At 39.1% G+C, this 20,188-nt stretch overlaps 1 protein-coding gene across 1 annotated transcript in view; it reads right to left on the bottom strand.

Annotated features, from left to right (window-relative positions):
- Nucleotides 1–20,188, bottom strand: part of LOC135087090 (neuralized-like protein 4) — a 29,922-nt gene that overhangs the window by 4,687 nt on the left and 5,047 nt on the right. The window contains exons 7-30 of the mRNA XM_063981932.1: nt 19,346–19,478; nt 18,779–18,934; nt 18,305–18,445; nt 16,477–16,567; nt 16,262–16,364; nt 15,799–15,975; nt 15,261–15,351; nt 14,826–14,943; nt 14,270–14,375; nt 13,884–13,934; nt 12,218–12,411; nt 11,701–11,886; nt 9,910–10,034; nt 9,307–9,416; nt 8,905–9,037; nt 7,740–7,881; nt 6,623–6,801; nt 6,263–6,356; nt 5,892–6,173; nt 5,468–5,550; nt 3,818–3,973; nt 2,745–2,930; nt 1,248–2,247; nt 34–203 (exon numbers count right to left, since the gene is read on the bottom strand). Coding sequence (XP_063838002.1) covers nt 34–203; nt 1,248–2,247; nt 2,745–2,930; nt 3,818–3,973; nt 5,468–5,550; nt 5,892–6,173; nt 6,263–6,356; nt 6,623–6,801; nt 7,740–7,881; nt 8,905–9,037; nt 9,307–9,416; nt 9,910–10,034; nt 11,701–11,886; nt 12,218–12,411; nt 13,884–13,934; nt 14,270–14,375; nt 14,826–14,943; nt 15,261–15,351; nt 15,799–15,975; nt 16,262–16,364; nt 16,477–16,567; nt 18,305–18,445; nt 18,779–18,934; nt 19,346–19,478 — 4,207 coding nt within the window. The remainder of the gene's footprint in view (nt 1–33; nt 204–1,247; nt 2,248–2,744; nt 2,931–3,817; nt 3,974–5,467; nt 5,551–5,891; nt 6,174–6,262; nt 6,357–6,622; nt 6,802–7,739; nt 7,882–8,904; nt 9,038–9,306; nt 9,417–9,909; nt 10,035–11,700; nt 11,887–12,217; nt 12,412–13,883; nt 13,935–14,269; nt 14,376–14,825; nt 14,944–15,260; nt 15,352–15,798; nt 15,976–16,261; nt 16,365–16,476; nt 16,568–18,304; nt 18,446–18,778; nt 18,935–19,345; nt 19,479–20,188) is intronic.

The raw sequence follows: 20,188 nt of genomic DNA on the forward strand, positions 1-20,188 counted from the left end.
TTGAGGAAGCCTTCAATGCTTCAATACTCACACGTCGAGCGCGGCAGCGGGAGCGGTTGTAGGCGCGGGAGCGAGCGAGCGCGGGCGGCGCGCGGGCGCGTCGGCGGCGGCGGCCTGCGCCGAGCCCAGCGTCGAGCGGACCACGTGCCAGAAAGCGCGCTGCGCGGCGCCCACGCCGTCGATGCGCTCGATTCGCACCCAGCCTGTCGGAGATGCAGTTATTATGAATTGAGTACAACCAGGCCTGTTCATTTTCGCGAGTTTACATCGAAAATAAAACACGCACGATGGCCCACCTACAGGATACTATTCGACAAGGCCTCACATACGAGCGAACATTGACTCACGCACGCGTATTCTTGTGTATGATGGAAGAAAATAAAGAAAATGGTGTACTAAATACTGTGCAGTATTTAACTGCCTAAATAATAATAAAAACACAGAATGTACTTTTTTAAGTTGCCTCAAGACACTGAGAGGTAAATAAGTAGTTAATATTATTCATGATAATTCATGCTAAATCATGTATTTCCTCCGCCATTTTCCGCAGTTTGGCACCTCACGTAGCATCATTTTACCGAAGTCAGCCCTATAGCTTCGGCGTAGTGCCGATCACTGACGTTTGTCAACAAAATGGTGCTTGACTCTTGAGACAGGCTAAATTACACCATATTGTTAGTGACATTGAGCATACATTTTTTTAAATACCTTCGCGAAGTACAACTTCTGTACGTAGTACTTATTATTATTCTGTGGTACAACACACTAACAATATGACATACTTTTTACAGCGGTTTCAAACTACCGTTTTTGGAAGCGTATGCGGCATAAGCGCTCCTTTTGCCACACGCACTACTCGTACGAGCGTTGATTTTAGCTCGTATGAGCGTCGAAACGTCGAAGTATATCCGTGTACGCCAGTGAAGCAACGCTATGCCTGCCTCTGTGTGAAGTCGCTGATAACCAATATGAGTGCGAGAGAAAACGTGATATGCACTAGTTTATTTTTACACCGCCTACCACGAGTCTTTGCGTCGAGTTCAGTATGTAAACGTTCTTAGGAACTGTCAAAATGTTATGTAGAAAAAAAAATATGTGCAAAAAAATATAATTCTGCACCTGCACCGTGGGGAACAGTTCAATCAACGTTTGTCTATTGCAAAACATAAGCCTTTAACAATGTTTGCAGGTAATTTCACATTATATTTATTACAATCCCTCAAATGAAAATGATATTTAGAACTTACCCGCAAGTGGTGGTTCCGCATCAGGTTGGCAGTTACTACAGTAGCACTTGACTTGACCCCACGACACCGCCTGTCTCAGCTCGGGGTACGGCAAAGCAAGGAAGTTCCAGTATTTCAGCACCAAATGCAAGTGCTCGCAGCCTTCGCCCGAGGCTTCCCACTCGGCCTCAAGGCTTTGCCCTTCGGCGCCTTCTTGATCGAAACACAACAAACGGTTCAAATAATGCAAATTCTCCGCGGATAATGTCTCCGTCCAAAAGTCGTGCCGTGTCGAGTCATCCAACGACGAAGATTGCTCCTCACTAAGATCAGGCAAATTCCCGGTTTCGAGCGTCAACGCATCCATGATTTCATTATCCAAATTATCGACATCGCTAGCCTCAGGGTAGCGGTCGTTGTGTCGAATATTCGTATCACGTTCAGTATCACCGCCAACTCTAGACCCAACGCTGTGTGTGTGCCGTAAAGATCCTTTTATTTCGCTATCAAAAATATTATCATCGGCGACTTGAAAGCTGTGAGAGGAATGACTTTTACGTATGCAGCGATTGACGGCCTCATTGTTGTTGATGGGGGTGGAAGTTTTTGCTGGCTGGAGTATCAGGCTCTGGTGCAGGGCTACCCCGCTAGTGGTAGGGCTAGCTTTCGATGGCTCTGGTTCAGGATCTGGCATTTGTACTACTTGTTTGACGAAGGGAACACAAGGGGAGATCGGCGGGATCCAGATCGGGCTCTCTGGATCCGGGTATGAGCTGGGGCCGGGTTGAACGAATATGGGATCTAAATCGTCTTCCACAAGGTTGTCTTGGCTGTACGCTTTTATTTGGCGCTTGGGGCGTATATCAGGAATGTGCATATAGTCGCTGAAGCTGCCTCGATCGTCGTCATCGTCGTCTAAATCGAGCTCGGCGAGGGATTCTTCCCGAAGATTTTCAGTTATGATGGGGAGATCGAGAGAATTCCCGCTCGCTACCACGTAGGGGTGTAGCAGGACTGATACCTGAAGTCAAAGATAAAAACAAAAAGATTAGTTCATTGAACCAGGTGTCCGGGTACAATACAAAGATTAGTCAGGCTGCCCTGAGCTAAAATACCGACTAAGATAGGATGTTATTGCTATCAGAAACTAATTTAGTAGATCGCGTGTCCGCAAAAGAGATTAATGTGCGTCTTACATTATTACCCGACTGCGCCAGAAAGAGGGTCATGTTTTTCGGCTTCACCCGTTTAAAATTTAGTGTCACAGATCGGCATAAATTATAGCCTATATTATGTTAATCTGGGTTATAAAGAATAATACTGTAAAGTTTCAACAAAATCCGTTCGGTAGTTTTTGCGTGAAAGAGTAACAAACGTCCAGACATCACGACATCCAGACATCCAAACTTTCGCCTTTATAATATTAGTAGGATTATTTAATCTGTGATTTGAAGTTATTAAAACTGGCATCTTATGCAGTCGCATTAAGTACGATTTTACTTCAAAAACTATCCTTACTTGTGTTACGCGACCATATAGGTCGATCATAGGGTAAACGTGGCTGAAGGAGCGCGGAACAGGCCCGAGCATGCCCACCACCTGGCCGTCCAGGTCTACCACCAGCTCGCTGTTGAACCTGAAGTGGACCGTCAGCACGGACTGCTCGCCCAACTCCTCTAGTGCTGATGCCATGCTGGTCTTTTTCTGAAAAATAAAAAGGCCTATTAACGCCACGTATGCCTAAGTGCTGATCAGAGCGAGACAAATATTTTTACTTTAGGCGATTATCACACTATACCGCGCTCCGCCGCGGTCCGCGTGGCGACCATATAACGAATCCCGCGCGCAAACGCGTTGTCAGTGTGTTGTGCCGCGCGTGTTTTCTATACAAACTGAGGTACTTGCATATAATGATTAAATCTGTTGTCCCGCGTACAGTGTGATAATCGCCTTACTAGACAGTAATCAGAATCCTGGCATGCGACCGGTTAAAAAGTATACGATTATAAAGGCACGTTTTAGTCCAGGATCAGTCAAATAATTATGGGGTTGCCAACTTTCCTTTTCATAACAGTTAGATAGGTTTATTATTATGATGAACTTATAACTTAACTATAAGATTGTCATCTCAAAACAGATGCCAATCCAAGATGGCAGATATTGAGATTTGAGATATTACCATAATTAAAGAAGGATTCATCCAATTTCAGACGGCCCACAGCGGGGGTTCCAGGTTCATAGCGAAGGCTGGCAGGTTGTCAAAACGGAGACGCTACCAGTGGCCTAATTCACGCATTTTGACAGTCAAGATCTCGCTGACGTTCAGAAGTCGTCCCATTGAAAAACAGTTCTAAATCCGTATTCACAAGGGTCATTTTTATAGAATGATTACTCGATAGGATCGCAACGCAACTCAGCGATTTGTTGTCATTGACGTTTTGTTACGTCGTCCCATTGAAAAACAGTTCTAAATCCGTATTCATAAGGATCATTTCGATAGAAGATTACTCGATAGAATCGCATTCAGCGATTTTTTGTCGTTGAAGTTTTGTTACGTGAATGAGGCTACTGGCCATTGTCATAATACTCACGAAGGTCCCGTTGTCGTGCACCAGGTCGCTGGAGACTGCCCACAGCGGGGGCTCCAGGTTCATAGCGCAGGCCGGCAGGTTGTCCGCCGGCAGAGTCCCCAAAGCCCCGATGGAGACGCTACCAGACCACTCCCCACCCACTTTGTCCACGCGGAACTGTGGACAACGAGACACACCTTCTATTGTTAAGGGTTCTTTCAAAAATCGGGTTGTATTGCTCAAAACGATAGAAAATAAAACGGAAATAAAAAAAAACAGCACATTGACAGTTTCTGATTATATTGATCTTCCAGGTAAAAGTAATTGAAAAATCAGGTCTATAATAACTATTGTGGGATCACATACCTAAGCTACTGCACGTTTATGCCCTTTCTCTATACATAAGCACTGTTTACAGCTAGATGAACTTTAGCCCTATTGATACAAATGCAAGGTCAGCTGTGCTTGCGGGTTCAAATCTCGCATTGGGCAAATTTTAGTTAGACGTATAGAGACGTCTATTTGTATTAATTCTTTGTCTGGTCGCCATAGCTTTGTTTTGTTTGGGGCGAAGTTTCAATTTACAGCTTAGTAAGCAACCGCAGAGCAAAAGTTGTAGTTATGTAACTAGCATATTGCAATTCTTTAACTTATGCACTAATTTAAAGCATAAACATGCTTTGATTTGAATAAGAACTATTGGTATGTACACATAGTTATTAGGAGACTATGATCAGTACTGTATTTTTAATTTATTAGTCTTTTACAAACGTCTTTTGGTAAATTCATGTCTTGGAAATCGCTTAGCAAATTCGCAATAGGCTAATAAGAACTCGTTTACAGAACTATCAATATATGAAATGTACGTGCGTGTGCGTATTATACTCATCATTGCAGCGCTTTTAACAATCGCGATGGCTCAGTCCAACACCTTTTTTTTTAATTAGTAATTTGTCAGTACAATATCTCGTTAACCCCTCGTGGTAAGCTAATAAATATAAATAATAATAAATAACGCTTGTTATACAAGTGGGTTCAAAACAATAGTTCAGCGGCGGCAGGGTTCGAACCGGCGTTACTCGGATCTAGTCGACATTTATGCATACGGTAACCTCACATTACAAATGTAAATGTATTTTATGCAGTAGCATGTTTTCGCCAGCTTAATATCATGAAATCTACCTTATAACAACTTAAGCCCTTAATAAAAAACGTGTTAAGTTTATTTGTCCATGACAGGATTTGAACCCGCAAGCGCTTAATAATTTTTAAATACTATTCTGAAGATTCTTTTAAAAGTGGTAAACCATCTTAATAATTTAATTAGTGTATGTGCATTAAAATATACCAAAAAATAACGAAATGAACATGTAATAAAATCAATAAAACAGAGCAAAAACAAATAAAAATAAGCTGTGTGATAATCACACCATAAATTGCATTTCCATCCCACTTACGCAAAATGCAAACTCAGCCAAATCAAGCCAAAAAAAAATCTAAAAGAAATTATTAAAGAAAATTGGGTCAATTGAACTTGAAACTTTTTACCCAATAAAACACAGCGCGGCAACTAAAAGCTGGTAAAAATAATAAAGAAAACATATCAAATTAAAGAAAGAAACACGAAAGATAGCGCTTTACGAGTAAAAATATTTTCATATGGCCACCTACCCTAAAATTGTTTCCCCTTCTTAGCGGTTGACTAACTATAGCGATACCATCTTTATATCCTGTCGTGCGCACAGCAACGGTGTCTGAAAAGATTGTTCATCAAACGTCAAGATTGAAGCATCAACAAATATTTGAAAAGCAAAATATTTTTATTGGATACACATCTATGGTGTGGTGTGTCGTGGTGGCAAGCCCTCGCTAAGATAGATAGGTACAACAGGTACATACACTATGAACTCTGTAGAAAAACAACATACTTAATTTTGTCTATTTGAAGAGGAGGCAAAATAAATTATGAGGATTCTGACACGACACAACACAACACAGATGTGTTTCTCATTCAACTCATGTCAAAATCAAATGAATTCAAAACAATGACCAGCATTAACATGAAATAAAATATTAGATGTGCAAAAGATCTCACCTGAACTGCACAGCTTGATATTCTTTCCGTGGACGTAATGAAATGTGTACGGTAGGGGGCGTCGCTTTTTCTTCGGCTCCGTATTCGCCGGTACAGCAGTGGAGGTACTGGCTTCTGCTTCATCGCCAGTCTCAGCCGCTGCTGTCTCTTGTTCAGCGGACGCTGGTTCGTTTGACAGTGGAAGTTCAGGGACTTCACCTTCGCTGGTAGACGCTTCAGCTTGACCAGCGCTATTTCCTTCGCCGTTTGCATCAACTGCTGGTTTTACGTCATCGTTCGGAACTGTGAATGAGAATGATTTGGTTTATAGTGATGTATTTTAAACGGATAAGTAGTAAGTAAGCAATGTAATAGGATAACAGATATCTTACTTGTTCGTTGCAAAAACGCTCTGACTAGACATCCCCTGCTGACTGCTTGTATTTTTGTGACGTTGCCAAACAACTCCATGAGGACATAAACTCTCTGTAACAAAGTCAGCGAATATACATTAAATTATTTGATTATGAAATAATTTATCTGTATATCAATATCAATAATCAATCTTCAATCTTATATGAGTTGTGGCATTAGCAATCTATTAGAATCTGTAATCGTGCTACTTTAAGGCGTGTACACAAAACTGCGATGCGACGTCGCATCGTAGAAATTCGTGTCTCAGTTTGTTTGCGTTGCAAATCCGCATCGCGCCGATTTTAAGTTTTGTGTACAATCCCTTATTCTTAGCTTACATCAGGAACTTTTTCGAAAGCCATGTCCAATAGCTCCATGTTGTAGTATATTAGCACACGGTTATCTGTAGTCTTCTTGAACCCGATGCGATCGCCAGGGCGCAGCCACTCGAACGACGGCAAGAAGGAATAGATGTCGTGCCCTCGCGAACCCAATCGAGTGTACTTCATGTACTTGCCTGGAATGAAAAGGGTGATAATTTGAATAGGATGTATGAAAGAGAGTAAAGTAATATGCGATAGCGCACCATTTCGGTTCAATGCTCGTTAGTGTCGTCATCGTTTCGTTACTACAAAAAATATTGTATAACAGATTAGTAAAGAACAGTGAGTTTTTTCACCTTACGCCCATGTGACGACAGCGAAACGGCCATGCCACATGTTTTGACTGAGGTGTAGAGTTAGAACTTTAGCTCTACATGAGATCTGATAACTTTTTCACAATGAGCCATAACGTTGGTCTTGGCAACATTTAGCTTAGGCGCAGACCACCAACTTTTAGTTGGCCGATAGTTGGATCGGGCTGTTAATCAGTACAGAGATGTATGAAAGGGAAAGAGAACCGATTTGGTATCGGACGATTCTTCATACAAATTAAAATCGGGCTCAACTATCAGGCAACTAAAAATCGATGTCGATCGAGAATGTTTTTGGTGGGATCATTTATTGCGAATCAATACGTCATGAATGACACATAATCCTTCAAGCTCCGCGAATCTAGACACAATAGATAATCAATTGTTATGACATTAATTAATGCCGTCTGGGACTCAATCGGTTAATGGCGTTTGTGCTAGTAGCGCCCTCTGCAGCGAATTCTGCGTATAGGTCGCGCAACGAATGTTGAGGCGAGCACATACTGATGTAATGTTTGAACAGAGAATACACACAATACATTCGAGTCCAAATATCGAATACACTAGCTGCCACGCTTTTGCTAATTGTGTGCAAGCGAGACAGAAAGCATACCAGTCAGGGTAAGCAACAAGACGTCAGCGACAAGCGTATACAAATAATTGCTTTTGTTGATCGCCTGAACTCTTGCTGTGCGACCTATAAACCTATGATGTAATGGGAAGAAAAATATATTTGTGGATTATAACAAGTACATACTAACCGTCAACAAAGGCCGTGTAGTGAGGCAAGTACAACGCTGACGGTGGGAAGCTACTGTTCACGTGAGCGTTCAGTATGTTGATGTCAGTCACGCCCATGCGAAAGCTACCCGCGTAACTATGGTTGGTTTCCATTATCTTGATCTGCAATATTATTTGTCATTTGACAACATCAAAGTACAACATATTACAAGAAAGTGATAAGAGATCTACGATATCGAGATTTATATTATTGTAGGTAGCTGGTGAAGACAAAAATGTTAAGAGTGGAAAGCCATTACTTCTACTTGATAAAATAGACACATCTTTTGCTATACTACACTCGGCATCAAATAAATCGCACCTCCCGCGACAAGCACTTATCAAACGTATGCATCCCCACTTCCCACCAACATTGGTACCATTTGAAAGCCTAGTTCTAAACTTCATTTCATTAAAGGAAAGGTTTTTACTCCAAAAATGTGTCTTTACAAGGATCCAGACACACTTCTTCAAAAAATAGGTAGTTACGCTATAGCCATTTTTTATGACTATAAAACTGTTAAGTTGGGATTAATCGCTATCCATCTGTTAAAGAGGACACGTGAGATCTTTATTTGGTTTTATAACCATAAAAATTGGTCTAATTGATCCCAGAGGTGAGCCCAAGTGAGGTCTATTTTCAAGTCACATTTATGGTAAATGTTAATCATTTATTTAGAAATTAAATGTATTTTTCTTTAAGGATATTTATTGGGCTTTCAAATAACACCAATATTGTTGGGGTGCCATGATTGTGTCAGAAGAAAATCTTGAAAGTTCGCGTCGCGGAAGGTGCGGTTTATTTGATGTTGAGTGTAGTTGCAAAAAAGCGAACTCAGTTGATTGAAAATTTGTTGATTTCAAAGATACTAAAACCGCCAATCGAAAACAAGGGGGCGCGTGCGCACGAGTGTCTTTTGTCACCGTGACAGTATGTTTCTCCATAGAGGAATAAGTCCAACGTTGTCTCTCTTTTCCTCTTTATAAAAGTTTAAAAGAGAAAGATATGCTTGTCACGGTGACAAAAGTCACCCGTGAGTGTGCGTCCTAACTCGGTTTTCAGGGCTAGATTGAAGTATTTAAAAAAAGAAGGTATCATGGAATAAAATTGTTTGTTATTATTTGTGTCTAATTTTTGTGGCATACCTCGAACATCTCTCCAATAGCAAGATGCGTGGAGCTGAAGACCAATCCTGCCATCGGGTCCGGCGTGTATCGCTTAGCGAACGAACACTCTTTCATGAGGCAGACATTGTCACCGCAGTAGTCGGAAAAACACCTACGGAATCAAAAATAGTTCAATATAAAAGCAAAAGGTCACTGACTGTCTCACTCATTGCGAAATCACAGAAACTACAAGTGCTAGGAGTCTCCAAGTTTCCATGCGGGTTCCTTTTAGAACATAGGTGATCACTAAGACGGGAGTTTGCAAAATGCAACCCCTAAGGGGAAACGTGACCCACGCGTGCGAAGTCGCGGGCGGCCGCTAGTAGTTAAATATTTTCAAAAACACCTCCACTTCTAAATCTAGCATTTTTACTAACTTACCAATATGGCGGAGGCGGCGAAATGTAATTTCTTGCTTCCAATAATGAATTGTCAGAATTATTGCATCCGTTGTAATTGAATGCTCTTTCTTCATTTTTCATTATTGTCACCTATGGAAAACGAAGTGATGAAAATGAAATATTTTCTGGTTATAAAAGATATGTATAGCAAAAATGGCCCTTTAATTCAATAAATTAGGTCTACTATAAAACACGGTTAAAATACGAGAGCTCCTTTTTAGTTTTCAGATAGATGATTAAATAATTGATCTAATTTGATATAGATCGTTTCATCCACGAAGATGCGCCCCAACATTCTTCCTCTAATGTTTGAGTGTTATCGGTACACGCTAAATTATCCATGCATGAGTGCACACGCACACTACAATAACGACGCTCGGATTGCTCGGATTAAACTCCCCGCACCCCGCGCTAACCTCGACCAAAAATTGATGGTGCGCGTCTTCGTGGATGAAACGATCTATATTCGACGGCATCGGTGTTAAGCTTGTGAAGTGAAGCCGATAGCACATCAGACCACTATAGGTATAAGATGTTGTGTTACACTTGATGTGCTGTCGTCTTTATATGAACAAATACTAACTTGAGTGCACTGGCCATAGAGATCCACCACGGCGTATATGTTGAGATGGGGCACGTACCACGCCTTGCCCATATCCATGCCGTCAAGGTAGTAATGCAAGCTGCGGTCAGCGTGCCACATAATGCCTGCAGGAGATACATGAAATAGAACTGTTATTAAAAGATGTAGAAAAGTTTCAAGATACGTTATACGTCGCACAACGAAAGTTGAGGCGAACACTTAGTCACACTAGTAATATTTGTAACTGTAACTAAAGTAATATTTGAATACAGAACAATGGATCAGAATACACAAGAAGTCATCAGCGCGACAAGCATATAAAGATACAAATCTTTGCACATGTTGATCGCCTCAACTCTTGCTGCGCGACCTATAAATTGTTAATAGCAGAACTGAACTATGTGAATGAGATTATGTATCAATTAAATATACTAAAGTGAGACCACATGAGCGTATTACACAGAATATTAAATTTTGTTTAGTATAAACAAAACCAAGAGACTGCGCCGATTAAGATGTGTACTGCGACCTTCGCACTGTCCATTCAGTGTGCGCAGTCCTGTTACGACTATGCTTACACTATGAGCGTGTTGAGATTAAGTAAGTACCCGCTTCTGCCGCTTTAGATGTCTTTCAAAGATAGATGCTAAGATGTTACCATCTATGATGGTGCTGCTAAAGTCTCTTAATATTAGACTCATATTTTTTATTTTCTTTCATAATAAATAATAAATAAATATCCTTGGACATTTTACACTGCGCTTCTAGTCCCAAACTAAGCAAAGCTTGTACTATGGGTACTAGACAACGGATATAAACATACTTAAATACTTTTTTTTTGTAAATACATATGTACATATACATAGAAAACACCCAGTCTAATACAAACAAATATGTTCATGCACACAAATGTTTGTACTGTGCGGGAATCGAACCCGCTACCTCCGGAATAGTAGTCCGTTTCGAACCACTACACCGAACGGCCGACATAAGTACTAAAATATACTATAGCCTGACCAGGAACATAAAAACCCTGGCATAGAGGCGCGTCAATCGCATTTGATAGTGCAACACTGAGTACAGTCGTACCTGTGTTAAATTAATAGGCTAACTTTATGTATCAAGATTTAGGATTACGGGCTAATTTGATATTTTCATAAATTAACGAAAAAATATTATTATAGGTAACCTGGTTTTAATCAATTAAATGAAACCATCAATCGAGCTAGTAGGATTTATTTTATTATTCATCAATAATCAAATTCAGAACTTGAATATTCAACTGCAATGTCTGCTCATGAACGCTTCAAACTCTGTACTTCTTTCCCAATTCCATAAAATTCAACACTTAGAAAGTGACAAAAAAAATTAAAATAGGTAGTTGAAACAAACCACAGCACAGCTAATTTTCATAGTGGACTGTACTATACGATACACATGTCAGTCAATTTGACAACCTTTGTCGGAAACATTATTCAATGAAAATATGTCCGAACCCTTAGTATTTCTCTTCGACAAATACTTTAACACGTTGTGAACCACTTTTCTTTCACGACTATAAAAAGATTTAAGCAATTTAATTCACAAAATTAATTGCGCACATTTAAAATAAAGTTTGTTTACACTTTGACAGCAATAGACTGACATGCACGGTGACATGTCAATGAAGTTTTCAGTTACTGTTGCCATTAAAAGAAAATTAGTACCATTAGTTTTCCGCAACATGGCGAGGGTTTTTATGTTCCTGGTCAGGCTATAAATATAATACTTCACTGGGTCTACTTTACTCACCAACTCTGCTTCCCACGGTGAGCGTGTCCAGATCAAGCGGGTACCCGCTCCTGACGCATTCCCCGTCTTTCATCATGGCGGCGCCGCTCAATATGTACGTGTCCCAGCTGAGATCTGTCGCAGTCCCTGCTAAGGCCCCCACGCCACCGTTGCTTTCAAGGTCCTCTGGACGTATAGCTGTTACCCCTGCCAAGCAAAATTCAGAGTTTTTGACAACTTGAATGTTAGGTATCAATCATCTTATCTAATCATCAATTTATAATTAGAAAAAGAAACTTGAATTTCACCAGACAAGATTCGCCAACCATGCCATAAAATATAAAGTATTTATGAACCAAAAACCATTGTTGTTTACTTTTTAGGAAAGAAATAAAGAAGTAAGGGCTGGAAATTCTTGAAAGATTAGAAGACTACGAAGATAGCCTCAAAAATGTTGACAGTCTTATCGCAAATGATTTTAAATTAAACAATTTGGGGCGTTATTCATACTTAGAAAAAATATAGCTTTATAACTAACCAATCTCAAGACTGCCGATCCAACAGTCGACCATTTTGTCTATTCGAAGTTCGAACATGTCGCATTCCCGTAACGGTCTCGAGCTGAACAGCACAGCGTCGTTGAATTCCGAGTACACGGTTCCTCGGTACGCCGTCGTTCTAGCTCGGTTAAGGTACGCGTTCCGTCCGTGCACTCGATGGAAACATATCTCGCTGTGGAACAAGCGCAGACAATGACGTCACAAGACACTAAGGCCAGGCGTACACAGACTGCTTCAAGCAGTTGAGACCATAGAAATATAGAGATGCCAATCAATGTGGTGTAAACTCAGTGTCGCATTAGAATTGCACACACAGAATAAAAACAATACGTCGCGAAGAGTGTGTGTCATGCACACATCGCATTCAGAGCTACTATTCGTTCACCTACCAGGTTGCAAGTAATGTACGTACAGCACCACTACATACGCAGTGACGTGCGATTGAATTCATTCTGTTAGTTTGAATGTGGTCATTATCCACTGCGGTATCAGTACTCAAAGTTCGAATAATCTTTAGTACTACGCAAGCAATGTTAACTGTTACTTAAATAACGTCGCTGCTGTCATCATTGCTGTTACGAGCAATGTGTTCTGTTTTTGGGCATATTGCTGCGACACTGGCCCCGCCCCTTGTCACATCTCCCTTTAGTTTCTGTGATCTGTGGTTGAGACCGAGTGCTTGAAGCCGCGACCGCGCGGTGAACTACACATTCATTCGCTGCCGTACACACTCGAGCAGTCCTATAGTTCACCGCGCGATCGCGGCTTCAAGCAGTCGGTCTCAACTGCTTGAAGCAGTCCGTGTACGGCTGGCCTAATACAGGATGTTATAGAATTAACGCTGATTTTCTTATGATTGTATTGCAACAACTTTTATTATAGCACCAACAAAAACTCCCAATTGTAACTATTACAAATTGAATGAAGAATTTATTACTTAAGATTTTTTAAGACCGTAAACGCTTGTTCATATTCAATTTGTAAGGCTGGTTTTAGTGTCACGCGGATCGTCCGGTGCGGACCCGCTCCGCACGGCCAATCTGTATGAACTTCTAGGAAGCGTTTTAGAGTAATGCGGTCCGGAGGAACCGCTCCGCTCCCTAGCAGTTCATACAAATCGGCTGTGCAGAGCGATCCGCACTGACAGTCCGCGTGACACTAAAACCAGCCTAAGCGCATAAAACCAAGACTGAGTTGCACCATCTTACTTTAATTACATGTGCATTACTTTAACAAAATTTCATACCCGAGCAGTGACACAATTTTTGAGCGTAACAAGCATACAATTTGATCTGATAATGGCATTACGTGTTAGGCAGTGTTCGTTTTTTGGCACGTGTGAAATGGTTTGTAAAATTGTAAAGTGAATTTACAAATAAACAAATGTATGAGTTTTATGAGTGCCATTATGATTTCATTATTTTTATGGTATTTTTGTTTAAAACAAACTTTACTTAGTGTGAAATAGATATTAGCACGAAACTAAAAGTATTGTTGACATGAATATTAATTCAATTTGAGAATATTGTGAAATCCAAACAATGATAAATTTCCACAAAGAACCTTCACTTATTCCGATTCATAGTAAAATTGACTTTGTTAACTAGCCCTATTAATCTATGGACAACTATAAAATAAACTTACTTTTTTTTCGCTGCGGCATATGAGTAATTTGTTCTAACATCATCACGTATGCTACAGAAACAATTTGTACAGTTTTACTTATCAGGACAGAAGTATTATGTATGTTTATGACTATGTATAGGTACAGTCGCCAGCACACCAAACATTTTATTGCAAATTAGCACCTATTCCAAGTGAATAAGATGCCAGTAATGAGCTTGATGTGCCGTCGTCGGTACAAGCGGAGCTAGGCGTGGAATACAAAGCTAAGCGTGAAGCAGACTGAAGTTAGTTAATTTATTTATATAAAAGCTAGTGACAAAAGCCTTTAAACTTCATTATTAATCATTTTAATTGGTGTGAATCAATCATTTTTAGCTCAAAATGTAGCATTATAAACAACTTACGGGTAAACAGTTGCGTTAGATTCAGTAGATATAGGAGATTCGGGTGAGAACGGTGGTGGCATGTAACACTCCACTATTGTAGCCTGCGCGACTCGCCCGTACAGATCTATAGATACAAAAAGTAAAATGAAATATTTTTCAGATACGAGTGAACATAACATAACAATCAAACCCTAAAGTTTTAAGTTATCAGACTGTCGATTTCAGAAGACGCAGAAGAAATTCCTATTTCCCGCCAGACGTTTATGAGAAACCCATCCTTTACATCTTAATAATATTTTCGTGGAAATGTTAACGGATCAACTGTTTTAACTATCCGCCTCTCACTTATATTCCTGTGTAGCCAAGTTCTACAATTAAACCAATATCGCCAATAATACCCAACCAATATGGACTGACTCTATCCCAAGGGAAAGCGAATCTGTCATTAAACCATGACTGTTCATTTACACCAATGCCAAATAATATACAACATCTACAAAAGCGGTTCAATAAAGGGAACTGTAGGAACCACTGTTCCCGTTGGAACTCCTGTGTAAGAAATTAGTTCACTTACCAATAATACCAAACACGTGTTCTGGTATGTTGAACGCAGCAGGACCTTGGTCGACGCCATTCACAAAAAAATGCAGGATGCCCATGTCCTTTCGCATCACGCCAACTGTATCCCCCTCCTGAAAAGTAAAAAAGAAATATATTGCATAGCACTTCTAAGAGAATAGAGAAGCGAGCGCTAAAATTATAATAACAAGTTTTTTTAAGAACATGTAAAAAATGGTTTAGTTTAGTCTCGCCTGTACAAGCACGGCTTTCTCTGATTTACCAGAGTTAAAATATGAAAGTTCGTAATATCATTAGTGTAAAAAATAAATTGATATTTGTATAAATCTTAACAAGAGGTACTTATCTGGACAAGAGGTGTTCTTCTGCTATTTTATTTTAATATTTACAATTCACGAAGTTCATTACAAAATACAAATTAGATACATACCACTAATCTGTTGAGATTCCTGACATACTGAGGTATAATTATTGTCCCGTCTCTAATCACGTCTTCTCCGGTCATTGCCCAAGTGCCGGATCTGTCAGAAAACGTTAAAAAATATACTAACAATTACTATTAAACGAGACACCAACATTTAATAAAAAAGACAAAATGCCTCTAAAAGTCTTTCACGGATAAAAACTCAAATAAAACTGTTGTCGCAGTCCTGTAATTGTCTGATGATGCGTCACATATTAGAATCCCAACATTATATCGTTTATTGTCGAACTACTCAGTCAAACACAATAAACAGCACATTAGGTATTGTATTTTAGTTACAAAATCACATGGATTACAAAATAATTAGGTGCCACAAAACGATTAAGTCCTGTTGTATGTTCAAAGTTATATGAAGTCAATGTTTACTCAGGCATGCAACTGAGGTGTTAAGAAAAGAACTAATAAATTACGTTTCAATAAAGTTTCCTAATTTCGCAAGTCTCATTTTATGAAATATCTAAATAATAAAGAAGTATTCACTCACTTTTCATTGCTCATTTTGAATGGAAATTTAATATCATTAGAAGAATGCTGCGTGACTCCAATCTCAATGCTTCCGGCCCACTTGGGGATGACTAGGTCGAGCCGCACTTGGAAAAGCTCGCCAGTCCTGAGGGTCCTGTTGGTCATTACGATTCCGTTGTTGAAGTATTCGAAAGCACTGAAACAAAAAAAATAATAATTGATACATTCTTACTTCAGCACTTGATAAATGATTTTGTAGGGTAGTTGACACCACCAGTTTATTGATGATCTTGAGAACTCTCAAAATGCAATTCACCCATCTTTTGTACAGACTACAGCAAAACACTACACATTTTTATTGTAATATCACCCCTATTACGACTGCACAAAACACTGCACTGTCTTGCATTTTGAGAGCTCTCAAGAACATCAAGAAACTGATGGTGTCAACTACCTAATAAAAATGGAAAAAATATACTCACTTAGGCCTATGAGCAGTCTTACCATCATTAATAATAATAACATTCGAATCACGCAGCGTATGAAATAAAAGTGTATGTTCGTCTATAGCCGGCCTATATCGACCTGAAACATTAATGGAAAGTTAAACAGTCTAGCTAGAATAATATTTAACATAAAACCCAACTGAAATTGCTAAGCTTTTCGATTTTGTTTATGTAGAAGAAAGATAACTTACACAGTGGTACTGGAAATGGATATCTGCAAGGGACAATAGCCGGTGGATTAATGTTGCTATCTATGTCCTCACAGGGGTCAACTATGGTGACCTGTAAAAGAAATATTCCTTGTAAACCTGAGAATATCACTTACCGAGATACCACGTTATTTTAAGTGAAGATATAAACTTTCCTCCTCCATTTTCACACTTCACTGCACAGCTGAGCCAGCCAGGTGATATTAATATTATATACGCAGAAAAACTACCACACGTGTAGACAAGATCTCAGAGCAGTGTCTACTGATAAAAGTCGAGGCACAATGGAACACCTACAGACGGTTAGGTACAGTCATCTACAAAAAATAGTTGACACAAAAACCGCTATCGATTTGTCGCACACGACTTATATTTATAAAAAGAGGATTAATTTCGCTTTAAGACTTAACATAATGTCATCTTAAGGTAATCGTGATTATTATTATCTTTCTGATCTATGAAGTTCACCGTGAGATATTATTATGAATTTATTATTTTGTGAAAATCTATTAAGTTGTCCGTTGCCGGCAGTTCTCTCGCGGCAAGATTGTCGGTAACATTCCCTAAGTTACAGGCAACATTCACCGAACACTGCTAGTGTAGTTAAGTTTGCCGGGCTGATTATACCCAGGACCAAAATAGAAGAAGGTGAAAAGGGTGAGATGCAAGGTGATCGTATATTTTGACGCACTCAGCTAGACAGCCTGCGCAGCTTCAGTTGTATCGCGATCCTGAACATTATGCTGTTAAAACGTCGGGATAAAAGGTATTTTAATTTGATTCACTTAAAAAAATCTAGTGGCTACGTAAACATTCTTTTTTTCATAACTGTCGGATTAAGTTTCTTAAAATAATAAAATTTCAATGTACTTATAATAACTTAAATTCAGCATTATGAATTAAAACTTTTGAAAACAACCGTTTTTTACTTGCATGAGTAAAGAAGGTGACTCACAATAATTAAATATAAACAACGAGCGCTTCGTATTACGCGTGCAAACAGTTTAAATATTTTTTCAGTTTTGCAAAATTTTACATTGATGCTCTGCTCCCTATTGCTTTTAGCGTGATGGTATAGCCTAAACCTTTCTCGTTAAATGGGCTAACCAAAAAGATTCTTTCTAATCTGACCAGTGGTTTTTGAGATTACAGGTTCAGAAAATCCTAATGAAAAAAGGATACTATAAAGTAAACGATTTTATATAACAAGAGTGCGTGGACTTTACCTACCTAGCTGGCACTTATTACGTGTCATGTAAGTTATAAATTGCTGTATTTGATTGAAAAAGAGGCTGACAAAGGTGACTGAGTTTCTTCCGCCACTTCTTATCAGCACCAGCCCATATGTTGTCCCGAAATGGTGGCAGGGCAAGCTATATTAGAACGTGTATAAGTGCCCTATAAAGGGCCTACGTACCGAATAAACTATTTGAATTTGACCGCGTACAACCAAACAAACTCATCAATACTGTATTACAGTGTTTTTCAATCTGTGGGTCGCGACACCCCAAGGGGTCACACTATACACATACATGTGTGATACACTATAGGGGTTCTATAGGAGGTTCGCGAAAGGTCGTAAAAACTACCTCAGTAAAAAAACAGTAAAGTATAAGTAAGTAAGATAGATTTATCCGAAAACTAATTATGCAAATTAATTGTGTGGATTGAAAAACTCGGTTCCTACAACATCTATGAAACCTTAAAAAATGCGCGAAAAAGAAAGCGAAAGGTCGGGGTGTCGCAAAATATTTTTTCATACTAGGGGGGTTGTGCATGAAAAAGGTTGATAAACACTGGTATCACATACCTTCACAGTCATGCCGTAAAGGTCTACAACGCCCCACACTTGGGGCTCCACCTTGTCCGTAGCGACCCCCTGGTCGACGCCGTTTATGAAGTAGTGCAGCTTGCCGTCAGTCTTCCTCATCATGCCAACTGTATCACCCTCCTAGGGAAGTAAATGACAGGATATACAGATATTTTTCCTATGAAATCACCTATTTTGTGTGTAGATTGATGTGCAGATAACATTATGCATCTAATAGTTTTCATTATGATGGGCGCCATTTTAGACAAACGTGAAATTGATTTATTATTGAAATCAATAAGTAATCAAAATAGGTATTAAAGTACTGAAACTATGAAGTCAACAATAAATCATCTACATATTTTCTGCCAATAGACATTTTGTCAATTTCATAAAAGAAATCTTATTATTTATTAATAACATCCAAAACAAACAAACATTGAAACTTATTAAAAGTTATCCAATAAACCTTACCCGCAATTCGTCTAAATTGAAGTTCCCATATTCCATGCAAGTGCCGTTCCCGTTGAGCAGAACTTTGCATCCAGACATCATGATGGTTCCGGAGTCCATGTTGGTCATGGTGGACGGAAACCTCACTGTTGCTGGGTTGTGTGTAGTCACCCCCACCTTGACATGTTTAATAGAGATTAGTCGTATCAAGTCTGCAACTGATACGCCATTAGTTCATTACGTAACAGAATTACTAGGGATTATCTATTGTACTTTACGTTAATCTCTATCCTACTCTGTATTTGACTGACTGGTGCAATTTTTTTAATAAAAAAATGTTAGTGTACAAATAAGTCCCATTTAATGAAATGGCTCAAGTATTTATCTACGCTCAAGAAAATATTCTATTTAAGTCTGAGAATGGTATAAAATATAAATTGAACTAATCAAAGCCTGAATCTAAGGTAGAGTTCGAATCGAGTGTTCGTTGTAATTTCATAATATAGGCCAAATAGAGGGTGGTAAAGACAAATTTTGTTTAACTTTAACAGTCACAGGCATCCATGGGAATACTTTGGTATTGAATACCTCAATACTGCCACTCCATTTGTCGACGAGGCGATCTATACGAATCTCGAACAGTTCATTGTCGTACAATGGCCGATGTGTCATCACAACACCATTATTGTAATCATCCAGAGGCCTCGCTCTTTCAGCAGACCTGTGGAATACATTATTAGCTGACCTATTTACAAAAATTACATCATCAACCTATTATTATTATTATGTTTCATGGCTTCAATGGTGCGTATTTGAAGCACACTGGTTTCACCAATGTCGAGACACGGTGGACAGTGGAATTTGAAGTTTGACCGGTGATAATTTAATAATCAACCTAAAAGAATGGAATGCATAGCTTACATACGTTACAGTACGCTAGTTAAATAATTGCATGATTATTTACGTAATCTTGAATTATTGCGTCTAATAAGCAGAAGTAGCGGTCAAGCCCAATGCATGATTTTTTTTATAGCCTGACCAGGAACATAAAAACCCTGGCATCGAGGCGCGACAATTGCATTTGATAGTGCAACACTGAGTACAGTCGTACCTGTGTTAAATTAATTGGCTAACTTTATGTATCAGGATTCAGGATTACGGGCTAATTTGATATTTTCATAAATTAACGAAAAAATATTATTATAGGTAACCTGGTTTAAATAAATTAAATGAAACCATCAATCGAGCTAGTAGGATTTATTTTATTAATCATGAATAATCAAATTCAGGACTTGAATATTCAACTGCAATGTCTGCTCATGAACGCATCAAACTCGGTACTTCTTTCCCAATTCCATAAAATTCAACACTTAGAAAGTGACAAAAATTTTTAAAATAGGTAGTTGAAACAAACCACATCTAATTTTCATA

The sequence above is a fragment of the Ostrinia nubilalis genome, chromosome Z (assembly GCF_963855985.1).
Source record: "Ostrinia nubilalis chromosome Z, ilOstNubi1.1, whole genome shotgun sequence".
In the NCBI taxonomy this organism is placed as follows: Eukaryota; Metazoa; Arthropoda; class Insecta; order Lepidoptera; family Crambidae; genus Ostrinia; species Ostrinia nubilalis.